The sequence below is a fragment of the Suillus subaureus genome (assembly GCF_016647635.1).
Source record: "Suillus subaureus strain MN1 chromosome Unknown BJ212scaffold_174, whole genome shotgun sequence".
Lineage (NCBI taxonomy): Eukaryota > Fungi > Basidiomycota > Agaricomycetes > Boletales > Suillaceae > Suillus > Suillus subaureus.
This window is the reverse complement of record NW_024538730.1, coordinates 7,670-20,965: the sequence shown is the minus strand read 5'-3', so window position 1 is coordinate 20,965 and position 13,296 is coordinate 7,670. Positions and strand designations below refer to the sequence as shown.

The window sequence follows — 13,296 nt, the reverse complement described above, 5'->3', positions numbered from 1 at the left end:
CCACAACACTAGGCTGTGCATGATCATTAACTAGTCTCCCATAGCATAGCCAACAGGAGGAACAACCATTCCTCCTCAAACTTTCAACGTTTCAACGTTCAACCTTGCATCTATAAATTATCCGATGATCACGACATTGTTACAGTACCACTACCAGTATAACATGCCGAGTAAAATCCAAAGGGTAACGCTTTACACGTAGAAGAAACGACAACGAAAACATGCAATGCCTAGGAGTCGAAATGATGGCGTGGGTGGGTGCGAAAACTACTGACTACATATATAGGGAGACCAATAATAAATGTCGAATTTAGACTTGTGAGTTCCTGTGGATTCTCGAACACGTATGACAGAAACGAAAACATGCAATGCCAGAGTCAAAACGACGGCATGCGTGGGCACGGTAACTATTGTCGATACGATTAATGTTAAGGATGTTGAATTTGGATTGGCGGGTTCCTGTGAATCCCGAAACGTGCGAGGTGCGATGGAATAAATGCAAAGGGTGGCATATACGAGTTCGTGATGGCATAAGTACCGTCCGTTAGAATGTCGATGTCTTACTTAGTTGGACATAGCCGGTATCACAGCGTCGTTAGACACAGCATGCGCAGCCATGGTCTGATCGGAATCAACATGCCTAATGACCTTGTTGTGTCCGACGATACCAACAGTGCGGAGGAAAAGCGCTGCCAGCAGCGCGGCTATAATCACAGTAACCATCAATGATCCGCTCTCAACACAAGACAAATTCACAGTACTCACCCATAAGGGCAAACGCAGCAGAGGTCCATTGCGCATCTTTATACCCCACGAGTTGTGCAGACATGGGCGCATTGGTACCGCTGGAGTTTACAGTGACGCCGAGTTTGGCAGATTCCCTATCAACTACAGTGTTGAACACAATTGTGGTTATAGTTAGACCGAATGCGGTGCCGATCTAACCAAAAATATAGCAGTTTAGTATAGGACAGTGTTGGTTGTTTCACGGGGACTTGCCTGTGTCATAGTTTGAAATAGCGCTCCAGCCACGCTGTGTTCGTGTGGGAGCGAGGTTTTGGCAATGAAAATTGTACCGGAGGAGTATACGAAGTCAGCGCCGAACACGATAAGAACTGTGGATGGGAAGCCGAAGGCCCAGTATGTTGCAGACGGGTCAATTAGGGCAAATAAGATGGCGGCCGTTGCTGTCAAGAGAGTTCCGCTGACTGGACCACAAGTTAGTTTCACATGTTAATATTCTGCACATAGGCACTTGCCTACAAAGATAACCAAGGGCAATTTGGCAACGACCATCGCCACGAAAAAGTTGCATAAACAACCGACAACGAACATGGGAATGAATCGGATCATAGTGTTCACCGGTGTCAATAGCAGGTAGTTCTGATAATACAACTAGAAAACGGAGTCAGCGATATCGTTCCCTTGGGTGGTGGAACCGGAACATACCTGAACCCAGAAGCTCCAGCCAATGAAAGCACTCCAATTTAAGAACGCGATGACAAGGACAACGGCCATCCGGCCCTTGGCCCGACTCCAGAGCGAGAGCCTCATGAGTGGTGGTGGCGTCCACATAGATGTCGCTCTTGATGGATCGTCGTCAATAATTTGTTCTAGCCTCCACTCCCAAGCCAAGAATAGTCCAACCATGATAACTCCGAGAATAAGGAGCACGATAATATCTGTTGATAGTTTTAGCCAATGACCGGCATGGTCCGGTGACATTCTTACAAGGGGTTTTCCAGCCGTCGGAGGCGATTTCTCCTTGACCAAGTACGAATACAATCAAAACCAAGCCAATTGTGACGAGCGAAGCGCCGATCCAGTCGACACGTTTGACAAGTTCCGATGAGGGAACGTCAGCATCGAATGAAATTAGACCCGAAACTCCAATTACGGCTGAAGTTGCCGCAGCCATGTAAAATACAGCGCGCCAATGTGATCTGTGTGACAGCATGAGAAATACAGCGTGTATCGGTAATCATGACGCACGAGGTGAGTTGAGTCAGGACACCGCCGATGATCGTGCCAAATGCGCCACCCACAGGAGCACCCGCTGCAAAGGTAGCGAATGCTATTGAACGTGCTCTTGACGGAGGGAACGCATGGGCTAGGATACCAAGCTGAGAAAGTAACTGAGCATTTTTGAATCAAAAATATCTCGGGAGAACTTACTGAGGATGGTATTGTAGCGGCGCCTCCAACACCTTGGAAGCCACGGAGGACAGCGAGAGTAAGACCATCTGGGATTACATCGTGAGTGGACGGAACACGGGAACGGACGGAAGGCACGCCAACCTTTTGCAAAGCCACAACCGAGAGAAAAGGCAATCTGACAGAGAGTACCAACCATGAATGCCTTTTTTCGTCCATAAAGATCCGCCAATCTTCCAAAAAACAGGAGAAGGCAACCCTGACACGAGGTGAGCCGTCATATTAAAATAGGCAAAAATAGAACATACAGAACTGAGAGAATAGGCGGATACGAGCCACTGAAGCTGTTCTTCCTCAATAGCTAGGTCCTTCTCGATTGTTGGAAGTGAAATCGAAACAGAGGTGGTATTAGATATCTACAATTTAAAAGAGATGTCACCAAAGATCTGCGAACAAAGGTATGATGGATACTCACATTAACAACCATTGCAGCGGTACAAGTGATGACTATAAAAATGGAGCGCAAACGACTACGCTGGGCGTCATGGTCCTTTACCGTCTCGATGTTACTCAGTGAACGGCCAAGTTCCTTGCCAGAAGGTGTGGCCAGGTTAAGTTCCTTGGACATTACTTTTCGTGATTCGGTGCAGGGGAGGGACGGGAATGCAAGAGCCTAGCGTGGCGATCCAGGAGATACATCTGAGTTTTATAGGACGTTGGCATCACCGCAAAGCAACGGTACTACTAAGCGTGTTTATCGCAAAGGCTAGGACAAACCTTGATTTGGAGTGCAGGCATCCGGCACGAACGCATTTTACTACTAAAAACCATTACGCAATATTAATCATCCGGTCCCAGTCCAGGGCTAATCTAGTCTAGCAGCTGGTTTAGTGTCCAAAAAAAGCTATGCCACCAGCAATCGGCCGGCGATGTAACTAGGCGCTTCCGTGCTGCATGTGTTTCGAAGCCCGATACCGTGCCCGAACCTTTCATACATAAAAAACAACCATGAGTAGACACGCGTTAAGGGGTGTGCCTAGCGTCCCTATGTAAAGTCCCCAAAACCCACCTATCACAACATTTGCCGAGAAACTCACCTCTACCGCATTTCACAATAACCTCGGAACTAAGATTGAGCGGGGATACATCCAGATATATTGCGATAGTGCGTCAATTCAAAAGGATTAGCGTATATAATGCTGCGTAACTTGCACGGCAGTGCCACCCCAATCACTCCTGGATCTTCGCAAGGATCTCTGCATCCTTGAACAAGTAGTATTCCTGCAAACAATCAGCAAAAATACCACCAATCCACTAGGATAAAAACCGACCTCATCTCCTACTTTAATTGAATTCCCTCCCCAACCAGGAAGCAACACCCGGTCCCCAGCCTTGACCTGAGTAGGAACAACATTCCCTTCCTTGTTAGGCGCTCCAGGGCCCACGGCAATTACAGTAGCTTCGGGTAAGGGCGTAGTGGTCGAAGACGAGGGTAGGAAAATCCCAGAGGCTGTTTTCTACTCCACCACAACACCGCACAAGCAATTTTAGAATGTATAAAACACGTCATAACTTTTCGATGCGCACTGTTTCAGGCTTGAATCGCTGGACCAACACACGGTCGAGCAGAGGAATCACAGCTTTGATGCTCTTGAACGTTGCCTGGGCAGCCTGGACACACCGACTATTAGCACCTGCATAGACTCGTATCGCATCTCCTCGCCCTCACTCACCATGGTTTAAATAGAAAGCTGAAGACGAAGCGGGTGGGCAAAGCTGAAGAAAAAGTTGTGCACACAGAACTTTCCCGAGTTTTAGGCCGTTTTATTTGGTCCAGGCAAACATCTTCTCACCAGCCACGTGGTCTCATGGACGCGACGCGTCTTGGAACATCGCCGAAAACATCAGAAACAAAATTTTCTCCAGTCTCCCTCACGAAAATTTAACACATCTGGCTCGCGAAAAAAAAAAACTCTCCACCCCTACTACTGATGAGATGTAACTCTATGATGTAATGCCAAGCAGACAAAAAAATATAATAGTAGATTCAGACGAAAGTAGTAGTACCTGGTTAAACATTGATCGTGACAATCGCTGGAGAGTCGTACGTGCGTAGCGCTCGTGATGCAGGTATGTATGTACTATGTATATATGTATGCACTAATGATGGACAAAAGGAAAGACAATTATTTAGGGGGTAATGAGCGTTGCGGGCAGGGTCGCGCGAGGTGGGTGCACAAGGGAGTAACGCGCTTGTGTAGGCAGTGAGACACGTAAATCTACACGTGTAAGCGTCTGTGAGCCGTGCATCGTGCCCTTCACCCCAGAACCATATCATCACCACCCGGAGGCGTCAAATCCCACGTCTCCTGCCCACGCCCTTCATCCTCCCGGACTTCCTCACCACGTCTCCTAGCGGGCTGCCATCTATTATGCACAAGCATCATCCTTGTCTCCCTAATCACACCCGTATCCACAACTCCAGAGACTGTCTCAGGCCCTCCTTCGATTTTGTATCGTTCCAAATCCAGATCCCGATGGACTCCCTCGTCGTGGCTGAGGAATAACAGGCTGAGGATGATTGGTGGGAGGAAGAACAGCACCGCGAGGTCGCACAGTCAATTGGGCTGCAACGGTGGAGGATTCACAGGCGGGTGCAACATATGTTGCTGAACGATATGATTAGCAGCAATCGTACCTCCCATCCGTTCCCGCTCCCGTAATTGTCGTTCCCTCTCGGCTCTTCTCTCCGCGCGCGCCTGGGCGGCTTCAGCAGCAGCAACAGACGCAGGGGTCTCTCCATCCCCATGACCATGGTCCGTACCGTGTTGATGCTCCGTAGGCTCCTCAGCTTCATCTCCTTCCTTCACACTACACCAGAACCGGTGCCCTTCGCTCCATGCAGTGCTCTGACACTCCTTGCCACAATATTTTGCTTTCCGGCATCGTCTGCATTTCGCAAACTCTCGTGGATAGGTCTCCCAGCGCCCGCACAGCACTATACTCACTCAACATCAATTCGCTGGTAGGAGAAAGATAACTCACTGTTCGCACATTGCCGTATTCCGCCCCGACTATCGTCCTTCCGACACGCATTTCGCATGATCACACCCGCCCAGTAGGATATTTCCGGAGGAAGCTTTGGTGGCGGGTTGGGCAGCTCGTTCTCCGTCATGCTGGGGCGGAAAGTAAACCGCTCTACGAGAGAAAATACATTCGTCATACGGTGGGGTAGTACCGGGGTAGTAAGTGGCGCCTTCTCTTTCTCCTTGCCCCGTGCAGTCGCAGATGCAAGCGCGCGAAAGAACCCATATTGTTCTTTCGCTGGTGGTGTAGGTGGAGGGACAGGAGCGGGGATATTCCGTGTTCCACTGGGTCCAGCGACAGGTTGCTGTTGAGGATGAGGACTATGATTACCAGCCGCAGGGTGGAATGATGGGCGTTGCTTATAAAATGCCTGCCGCACATGCGGATACTTGCTAAGATAAGCGAGGAGCTGGAGACTAAAAAGCACGTCTTCGTCCCTGAACGGACCTTGGTCGGGATCGCGGTGGTGGTGATGGCTCGAGGTGCGCACTGTGTGCATGGTGGCGGTCGGGGTAGGGTGCTCTCCTCGATTTGCGGCTGCACCCTCGCGGGCAGGTTCCTCGCTATGCGGGGCATTCGGCAGAACAGGGGCCGCGGGAAGGGGAACAGCCGTGGCACGGGGCGTTGCATCTGGGGCAGTGCGAACTCTCCGATCAGCCAAAGGGACATCGACTCCACGGAGACCTCGCGCGGGGATTGTCTCATCCATGGCTCCTGGTGCACCAGGAGGTGCACCCATAGCAAAATCATCATTCGGCTCCAATGATACGATACCGTCCTCCACACCCACTGCCATCCCATCTCCACCCTGCCCATGGTGAATGATAATATGCGCGTCCGCATTTACTTGGAGAGGTGCAGGTCCTGGGACTGCGTCTGAGACTATACCCACAGTGCGGCGCGGACGCTGAGTGAGAGTCATCGATCGTGAAGGCTGGCGTACACGGGGTGCCGAGACAGGGGGAGCCGCACTATCATCAGTGTCCTGCGACATATCGACATCTGGGTCACCATCATCCTCAGTTTCTGTCTCAGGTCTTGAATTGTCGGTCGATTCGTCAGGTGACGCAGTAGTAGGGCGGACGCGATGAGCCCTTGCACGCATTGTGGCAGGTGGGATTACAGGATCGTCCCAAGCACGGCGAGCAATTATGGTACCGCTGCGCTCACGAGCATTGACTAGGACAGTTACAGTCGGTGTTTCCGTACCTTGAGGTGTGGGATTAATAGATGTTTCGGCAGAAGTATCTGCCTCATGAGATGAGGATGAGGAGTGGCGGGTGTAATAAGGTCGTTCGCGCGCAGCTATTTGCACTTGGACAGGGGCGGGCGTCTGGTCCAGATGCACAGAAATATTCGAATAGGAAGGTTCGGTACCGATATCGGCCATTATTGTATCCTGAAGAGGGATCAGTAAGGAGATGACACGCAACACAAAGACAGACATCTTGGATTGGATCAATACGGGATGTCATGAATTCTGTGCGGTTAGCCGCATCAACGGCGATTTGACGTTGGAGTGCACGATGGAGCTGGGTAGCCTCTTCTCGTTGTCTTTGTTCCTGGAGTGCGGCCCGACGGGCGAGGCGATGCTCGCGAGACTCACGAGGTAAACCGGATGCGCTCGAACTAGGCCCGATGGCAAACCCTTTATGAGCTAACCATGACTCGAGGATACAACCGACTACTTCGAGGGCGCCAGCCTGGACGATGCGACTCCGGATTGGCTCGCTGCCTCTTATACCGATGTTAACTATACTCTGAAGAGCCAAGCTAAATCGATAGGCGGCGTGCTTATCATAACTTGCAGGGTTGATTGTTGGGACAAGCTTTTGGGGGCGCGAGTTTGGAGGAGAAAGACCGTAAATGTAACCAGGGTTCTCTGGCGGAGGAGGACATAAGCAGTAGTCATAAAGAATGCGCATAAGACGTTCGATTGCGCCGTCCATTGTCATGATCTCGCGTATTCGGGCTGAAGTTGAAGTTAGATATGTGAGATGGTGTAAGGAGGTGAATAGCGGGAGTGGCGAAGATGTATCGAGACCTGAAATAAACTTATAACCAAAAAATCATATAGAATTTAAATGAACTAACCTCGTCTATCGTAACATTGGGAGGTGATGCAAACGCAAGCCCTATTCTGTGCGGGAAAAGCATGGTTTGATTCGCGCATGATGCGAGTCGATGACGACGAGTGTTGTGAATGCTGTTGAAAGTGATTAATCGGAACAAGTGATGAATACTTTGTTCGTGCTCGCTGTGTTCGGCGATGAGCTCGAGGGATAGAAAGGAAGGAATGTAAGGATGAGTGGATGGGGCTTGTGGTTGCACTGCACAGGCGAACGATGACTGAGACCGTTCCTTGTTTGTGATTGTTGTTCTTGTGGCATTGTTTCCCATTCCACATCATGATTTTGATATCTGCATCACTGATTATAATCCAATCTATTGGTTGCAACCGTGTTTCACTCACACGCATATGACATGGCAATACATATAATGATAGCCCAAATTATTCGGTATAGCATTCTACATTATAACACACTTGTCTTTCATCTTCTTGCTTTTCCTACTAGCACTATCCTCGTTCTTCCGTTTCCGCTCCTCTTCCTTCTGTCGAATCTCCTGTTGCTGCTGTCTCCGCTTATATATCTCATGTGATCGCGCGTCTTCTTCCGCTTGTAGTTGCCGTGCTAATATCACACTGTATAACTTGCATCTCAGTAATTCATTTTGGAAAAAACCTCATAAATCTTACTCTGGGTTTCCTTCCATCTCTAGAGCATGTAATGCGCTTTCCGCCGTGTGTCCAGCAAAATCGCCCCCCACAGGTGTCGAACGAACAAATGCCGAGTCCACAAACGTCGACCCAACCCCGTCGACATCTTCTAGACGCTCCCATATCACCGATGGTTCTTGCAGGAACACATGATCCGTGACCAAACTGTAAAGTGACGAGTCCTCTCCCTCCCGTTTATGCAGCACAGAAAGGTGCGAATTTCGGAACAGCGCAACAAGTGACCCAGGCTGTAACGTAGACGCAAGCTGAAACAGCCCATGATACGTCAATTGAGACTTGGTACTATCCAAGAACGCCTGTGCCACCAGCGCTAAAAAAAACTCATAAGCAATAAATCTCACATAACAAATTTAATCATACCATGTTCGATCTTCTCTCTATCTTTCTCCGAATAATTATCACTAGCACTACTCGGGCCCGCATAGCCACTCAGCCCGCTCCCCGCTTGGCTACTACTCCCTGCCTCTCCTTCACCCCACACATCCCCACTCAACAACCGTCCCCTCGTAATGTGATCCGCATCCGCAATAAGTGTTACTGTAGTATCGTAATCACGTACATGCTGCAACACCCTGAACTCCTCGCTGTCAGGGTCAACAAGCCACCCATGCACGAGTTCTATCCCTGCCTGCTCGAACAACTTCAGCTCCCCACCTTCCCCTGCAGGTCGAAATGACGTGGCGCCTGTGAAGACAGGGTTGAGATCGAGGCCCTCTAACGGCATATTAGCTTCACTAATTACTAGTTAGAAAGAAGTGGTGCGTACTGGTGGTGCTAGGCATGATCGAGAGTGCAGCAGAGACATCAATATCCGGACAACTCATGAGGAGATACTCTCCTACGAGCTGCGCAAGGAATTCGTATGACACCGTTCCCCGCTCATATGGCAGGACCTCGATCTGTCCTCGGAGTATCAGAATATTACCTACACAGCGCAACGCGGTATCTCAGCGTCGATCCTCCGTCAGAGCAGCAACAATACTCACAAATAGCAATGAACGAACACGGTCTGTTGAGCAACAATAATTATATGGCACAAATAAGTATGCGGAGCCTAAAGCACATGCCGCAGCACCAATATAATTACAAGACACGCACCCATTGAAATTCTGCGTTATGATCTTTAATCTTCGCTTTGTTTCCGCGCTTCCAAACGCGATTTCCTTGAGGTACCAGACGTCTGCTCTTGATGCATGGAGGGTATCGGCGCGCTCTGTCATGAAAGCTGCGGTTGAGTAGTGACCAAGAAGCGCGAACACCGAAAGGGCTGGGTGGGGCCCATGGACCGTGGCGGTGTAACCAGCTTCACACCATATTTAATTTTCACACACTGTCGTCATGTTTGCGAACTCACTTTCAAATTGGGCCTCGGCGCGCGTTAGGATTCGGTCTCGAACATGAGGAGTCTATTACTTTTCTACACAAAGGGCTCAGTAACTCATTCCGAATCGGTGAATTTCGACGGCTCATGTTCGGGTCACCACCTGTTGCTCCAGTATCCATCGTGATACTGCAGCAACTGGAGCTACTGGTGATGGCGGGTTCAAATCGTCGCCCAAACTGAGAATCACCAGTACCTGACCGAAGCTAGGGAAAGGAAATGTCAGTGATTATCGCGTACGTGGAACATTGCGACAGATAGATCTGAAGCGCTGAAAAACCTTCAATGTCTTTCTACTTGGAGCATCGGTAGAAATCCGGCGACATAATTGAACTGTCAAATGTGTGTGAGTGACGAATGGTCTTTCTGTTTCCAGATACTAGAATTGAAAGACCTTTTGTCACTCACACGAGGTTATTAACTCGCCCTGAAGGGATCATTTATACAAATCTTGCTAATACTAGGCCTGGAAGGACTAAACACTGCAATTCAGTGGTTCACAGGTACGAGACGATCAAGCCATCGATATATCATGGTGAAGGGCTATCTAGTAACGCCTAGTGGCCAAGGTGATGATCGAAGGCTGCCCAGCTACGGTGGCAGTGCATTACTTACCTGGAGTGCCTTGGGCTCTTGGCTGTATCGCTCACTCCTTCTCGTCCGCAAGAGCTTACTTCGAAGCAGACACTTACAGCTTTCTGGGCTTCTCTCTTAACACGGATTCGCTATTGCATCAGCGAGCCAACATCAAAGCAATGCAAGTATGTGCAAGTGAACTGGGTCGAGAGAACTTCGACGTTATACAGGGCAGTGAAGGAACCTATTCATCCAAGGCGCTCTCAGGGTAGCATCATGACCTCATCGTTGTTACCTGGCCCATCACGTTCCGATAGCCTTTTTGAGAAATTTGGCGCTGAAAACAAGCGGTTGAAATCCGTTTTAGGATGGTCCGCGCGTGTATTGCTGTGCAGAACCACAACCTACAAAGTTTGATTCAACCAAGTACCATGAGGTGACTCCCCGTTCTACTTTATGTCATACTTACAGAAATACTCACAATCGATCAAGATGGATACCCATTCGTTTCACATCTGCGTATAAATTTTAGTGGTAAAAGCGCTGGATTGTGGTATATCTAGCAGAGGTTCTCGTTGTGCCTCCACCGAGTTCGCCGTTCACTGCCACACAAAAAAAACCTTAGATATGACACTGGTATCAAACGATCCAAGTCCGTGGTTGCTGATCAATGGAAATCATCTTTCCAGCTATTTAGCAGGTTTGTGGAGAGCATATCGATGTTTGTAATGTTTTATTCTTATCATCGACCGTAGTTGCATCCTTGACTGCAGTGGTATACGACTGGGGTGAGCAAGATGGTCCTTATCGAGGAAATCCATGACATCCCAATCATTGTCTCCAGCACTGACATTTGGACAAGAGGTAAGTAGGTCGATGTCATTATCGTAGGAACCATCTCACTAATAATGGTTGTGTAGTTTGAACTGGTCTGGGTGAGTAGAATCAGAAACAAAACGGATAATACATTGATTCGGTGTAGAGGCAACGCTGGTCATTCATGACTGTCTTGTATATCAGTGTACGTCTATTTTTGATACCCGCAGTCAGAAAGTTGTGCTGACTTCAAACAATTTAGGTGCGCCTCATTGGAATCTCGTCTTCTGTGTATGTTTGCAAGGCCATGTACACGTTGGCGCGATACTAATCAACTACCTCTCACAATCAGCATGGGCATTCTGCGTATGTCTTATCACTTACATTGTTCGCTCTCTGACCGCCGGGATGCAGCAAATTACCCATCAGTCTCACTGACAGATATGGTGCGTATTCTATACCGAGTTCTGCCATCCACATCCAACTAACTGTATTCCTACGCAGGGGTGAGTGATGTTGTTCAGCTCTTCGAGTCGATATATATTGACCGCAACAGCTGTGAGTTTGATTGAAGCATCGAGAATCATCAATAACTGAGTTTTTAGGCACTGTTATCATCATCGCACATAGTTGTACAGGCCTCGTTGTGAATGCCATGCTGGATGGTGAGCTACGCAGCTGCTGGCAGCACCTCGGCTCAGTGGTACTGACTCGATTGAAATACAACGCAAGTCATCATCATCACTCGGCTACATGCCATGTATCAATCCAGGAAGATGATCATCTTTCTCGTTATAATCTTCGTGGCTATCACAATCGCCTTCGCAGTGATGGGCGCTATAGAAAATAGCCATATCTTAGGGGGTAAGTTTTAATTACGGATGAACGACCATGTAGTATGCTCATGGGACGGATTACAGAGGAGTCCATCCTCTTTGACACCCATCATTGCATTTGGAAAGGTAAAACAGCTCTAATACCCGATAGTTGGATACTTGGCACTATATGGGAAATCCTCATATTGTGTCTTGCGATCCGGATTGCCTTGCATGAATTGCAACGACAATGGACAGGATCGGCCATCGGGGTCTGGTTCACAGTGTTGATAAAAAGCCATGTGTTTTATTTCGCAAGGTGAGCGCATAGTTTGAATGCAATTATTTTCGTCAACTGATATTTTGCATGAACTAGCTATGTTGTTGTTTCTTGCCTCACCCTAGGCTTGCTGTCTCCAAACTGGAAAATCTTCGTGCGCAAATCTTCGACTGATGTCCATCTGCCGACTCATTATAACTATAGGACTCAAAATCTACACAAACTTATCATGGTATTCTTCGAATATCCGAGGCCATGCAGATGTCTGTGCTGGGACCACGACTCATCCTTAGCGTTCGAGAACAATATAATGCTGAGCTCGTGGCGGATTTTGACGAAGGAGCGAGCATAACTAGTACAGTCGTCTTCCAGGAGTGTGTTGACGTGCCGACTGGCGGTGATGTATAGCACGGGAAACGTATGTGCGTGTACTGTGAAGGCATTTTGAGAAATTTGCTTGGAAATCCGAAGTGTATTTGGAAGGGAGAAACAGGTCTGGGTAACCCAATATCATGTTGCATTGATACTTCCTGCCTACCCATGCTCGTGCAAAGCCGGGATTATGCGCAAGGTCTCACAAGAAACCAAGTCCCTCCAATTTGGCGCTCAATATTAAAACATCAGGACGAGCTCAGATCAATGTCGTTTAGCATGTCCTCGTATGTACGGAGAGCGTGAAGCACAGTTCGTTAAGTGTTGCTTTTGTGCTCCTACCATATGTTTTACAAATCAAAGAGTAGGATATAAGTATTCCGTTACTGTCAGCGAACGAAAGTGATGCACGGAAGACAGACAGAAGATGGAACTTCTGCAAGGATTTTCTCGACGTTACCACTCACCAGCCTCGCAGCATAGATCGAGATGCTCAGGGAGGGGGAAAAGCTGCTGCCAGGATGAAGCTCGCTGGGACGATGATCCAATTCACGCCCACAGTAGCCCAGCCATTTGATTGGGCCACAATGTTCTCATCCGTAAACATATCCACAGAACCCTCACTAATGATATTAAAAATCGGCTCGTATCTAGAAATAGTGAGCGTCTCACGCGTATTTTGTCAAGGTTGTTGCGCCTTCCCATTTTACGGCTGTTTGCAAAAAGGTTGACAGTAGCGACATTTTGAGAAAAGAACAAAACAAATAAATAATAGATTAATAGCCACATACATACATCACAAATTGACCATCATGTATCGGAAAATCAGTCACGACTAGCCGCAATTAATCTTCACAAGCATCAACACCTTGCACTCGAAGACATTCTTGCTTGCGTCGGAGATTCGGAATGCACGTTCTGGCGGATCCTCAAGCTCTGGCGCGAAACGGGAGGCATACATTGCGTCAAGCGTTTGCAAGTATATGCGCGTGTTATTTGACCCTATGTATGTGGC

The 13,296-nt window shown here is 48.5% G+C and overlaps 1 protein-coding gene across 1 annotated transcript; it reads right to left on the bottom strand.

The window, feature by feature from the left end:
* Positions 1 to 3,384: 3,384 nt before the first annotated feature.
* BJ212DRAFT_1305732 (chaperonin 10-like protein) lies at positions 3,385 to 3,890 on the bottom strand (the record flags this gene model as incomplete). The annotated part of the gene is made up of 4 exons (XM_041333778.1): positions 3,385 to 3,435; positions 3,486 to 3,671; positions 3,742 to 3,825; positions 3,888 to 3,890. 4 exons carry the CDS (start codon positions 3,888 to 3,890, stop codon positions 3,385 to 3,387), a joined length of 324 nt encoding a protein of 107 aa, XP_041185606.1.
* Between the last annotated feature and the right edge of the window lie 9,406 nt (positions 3,891 to 13,296).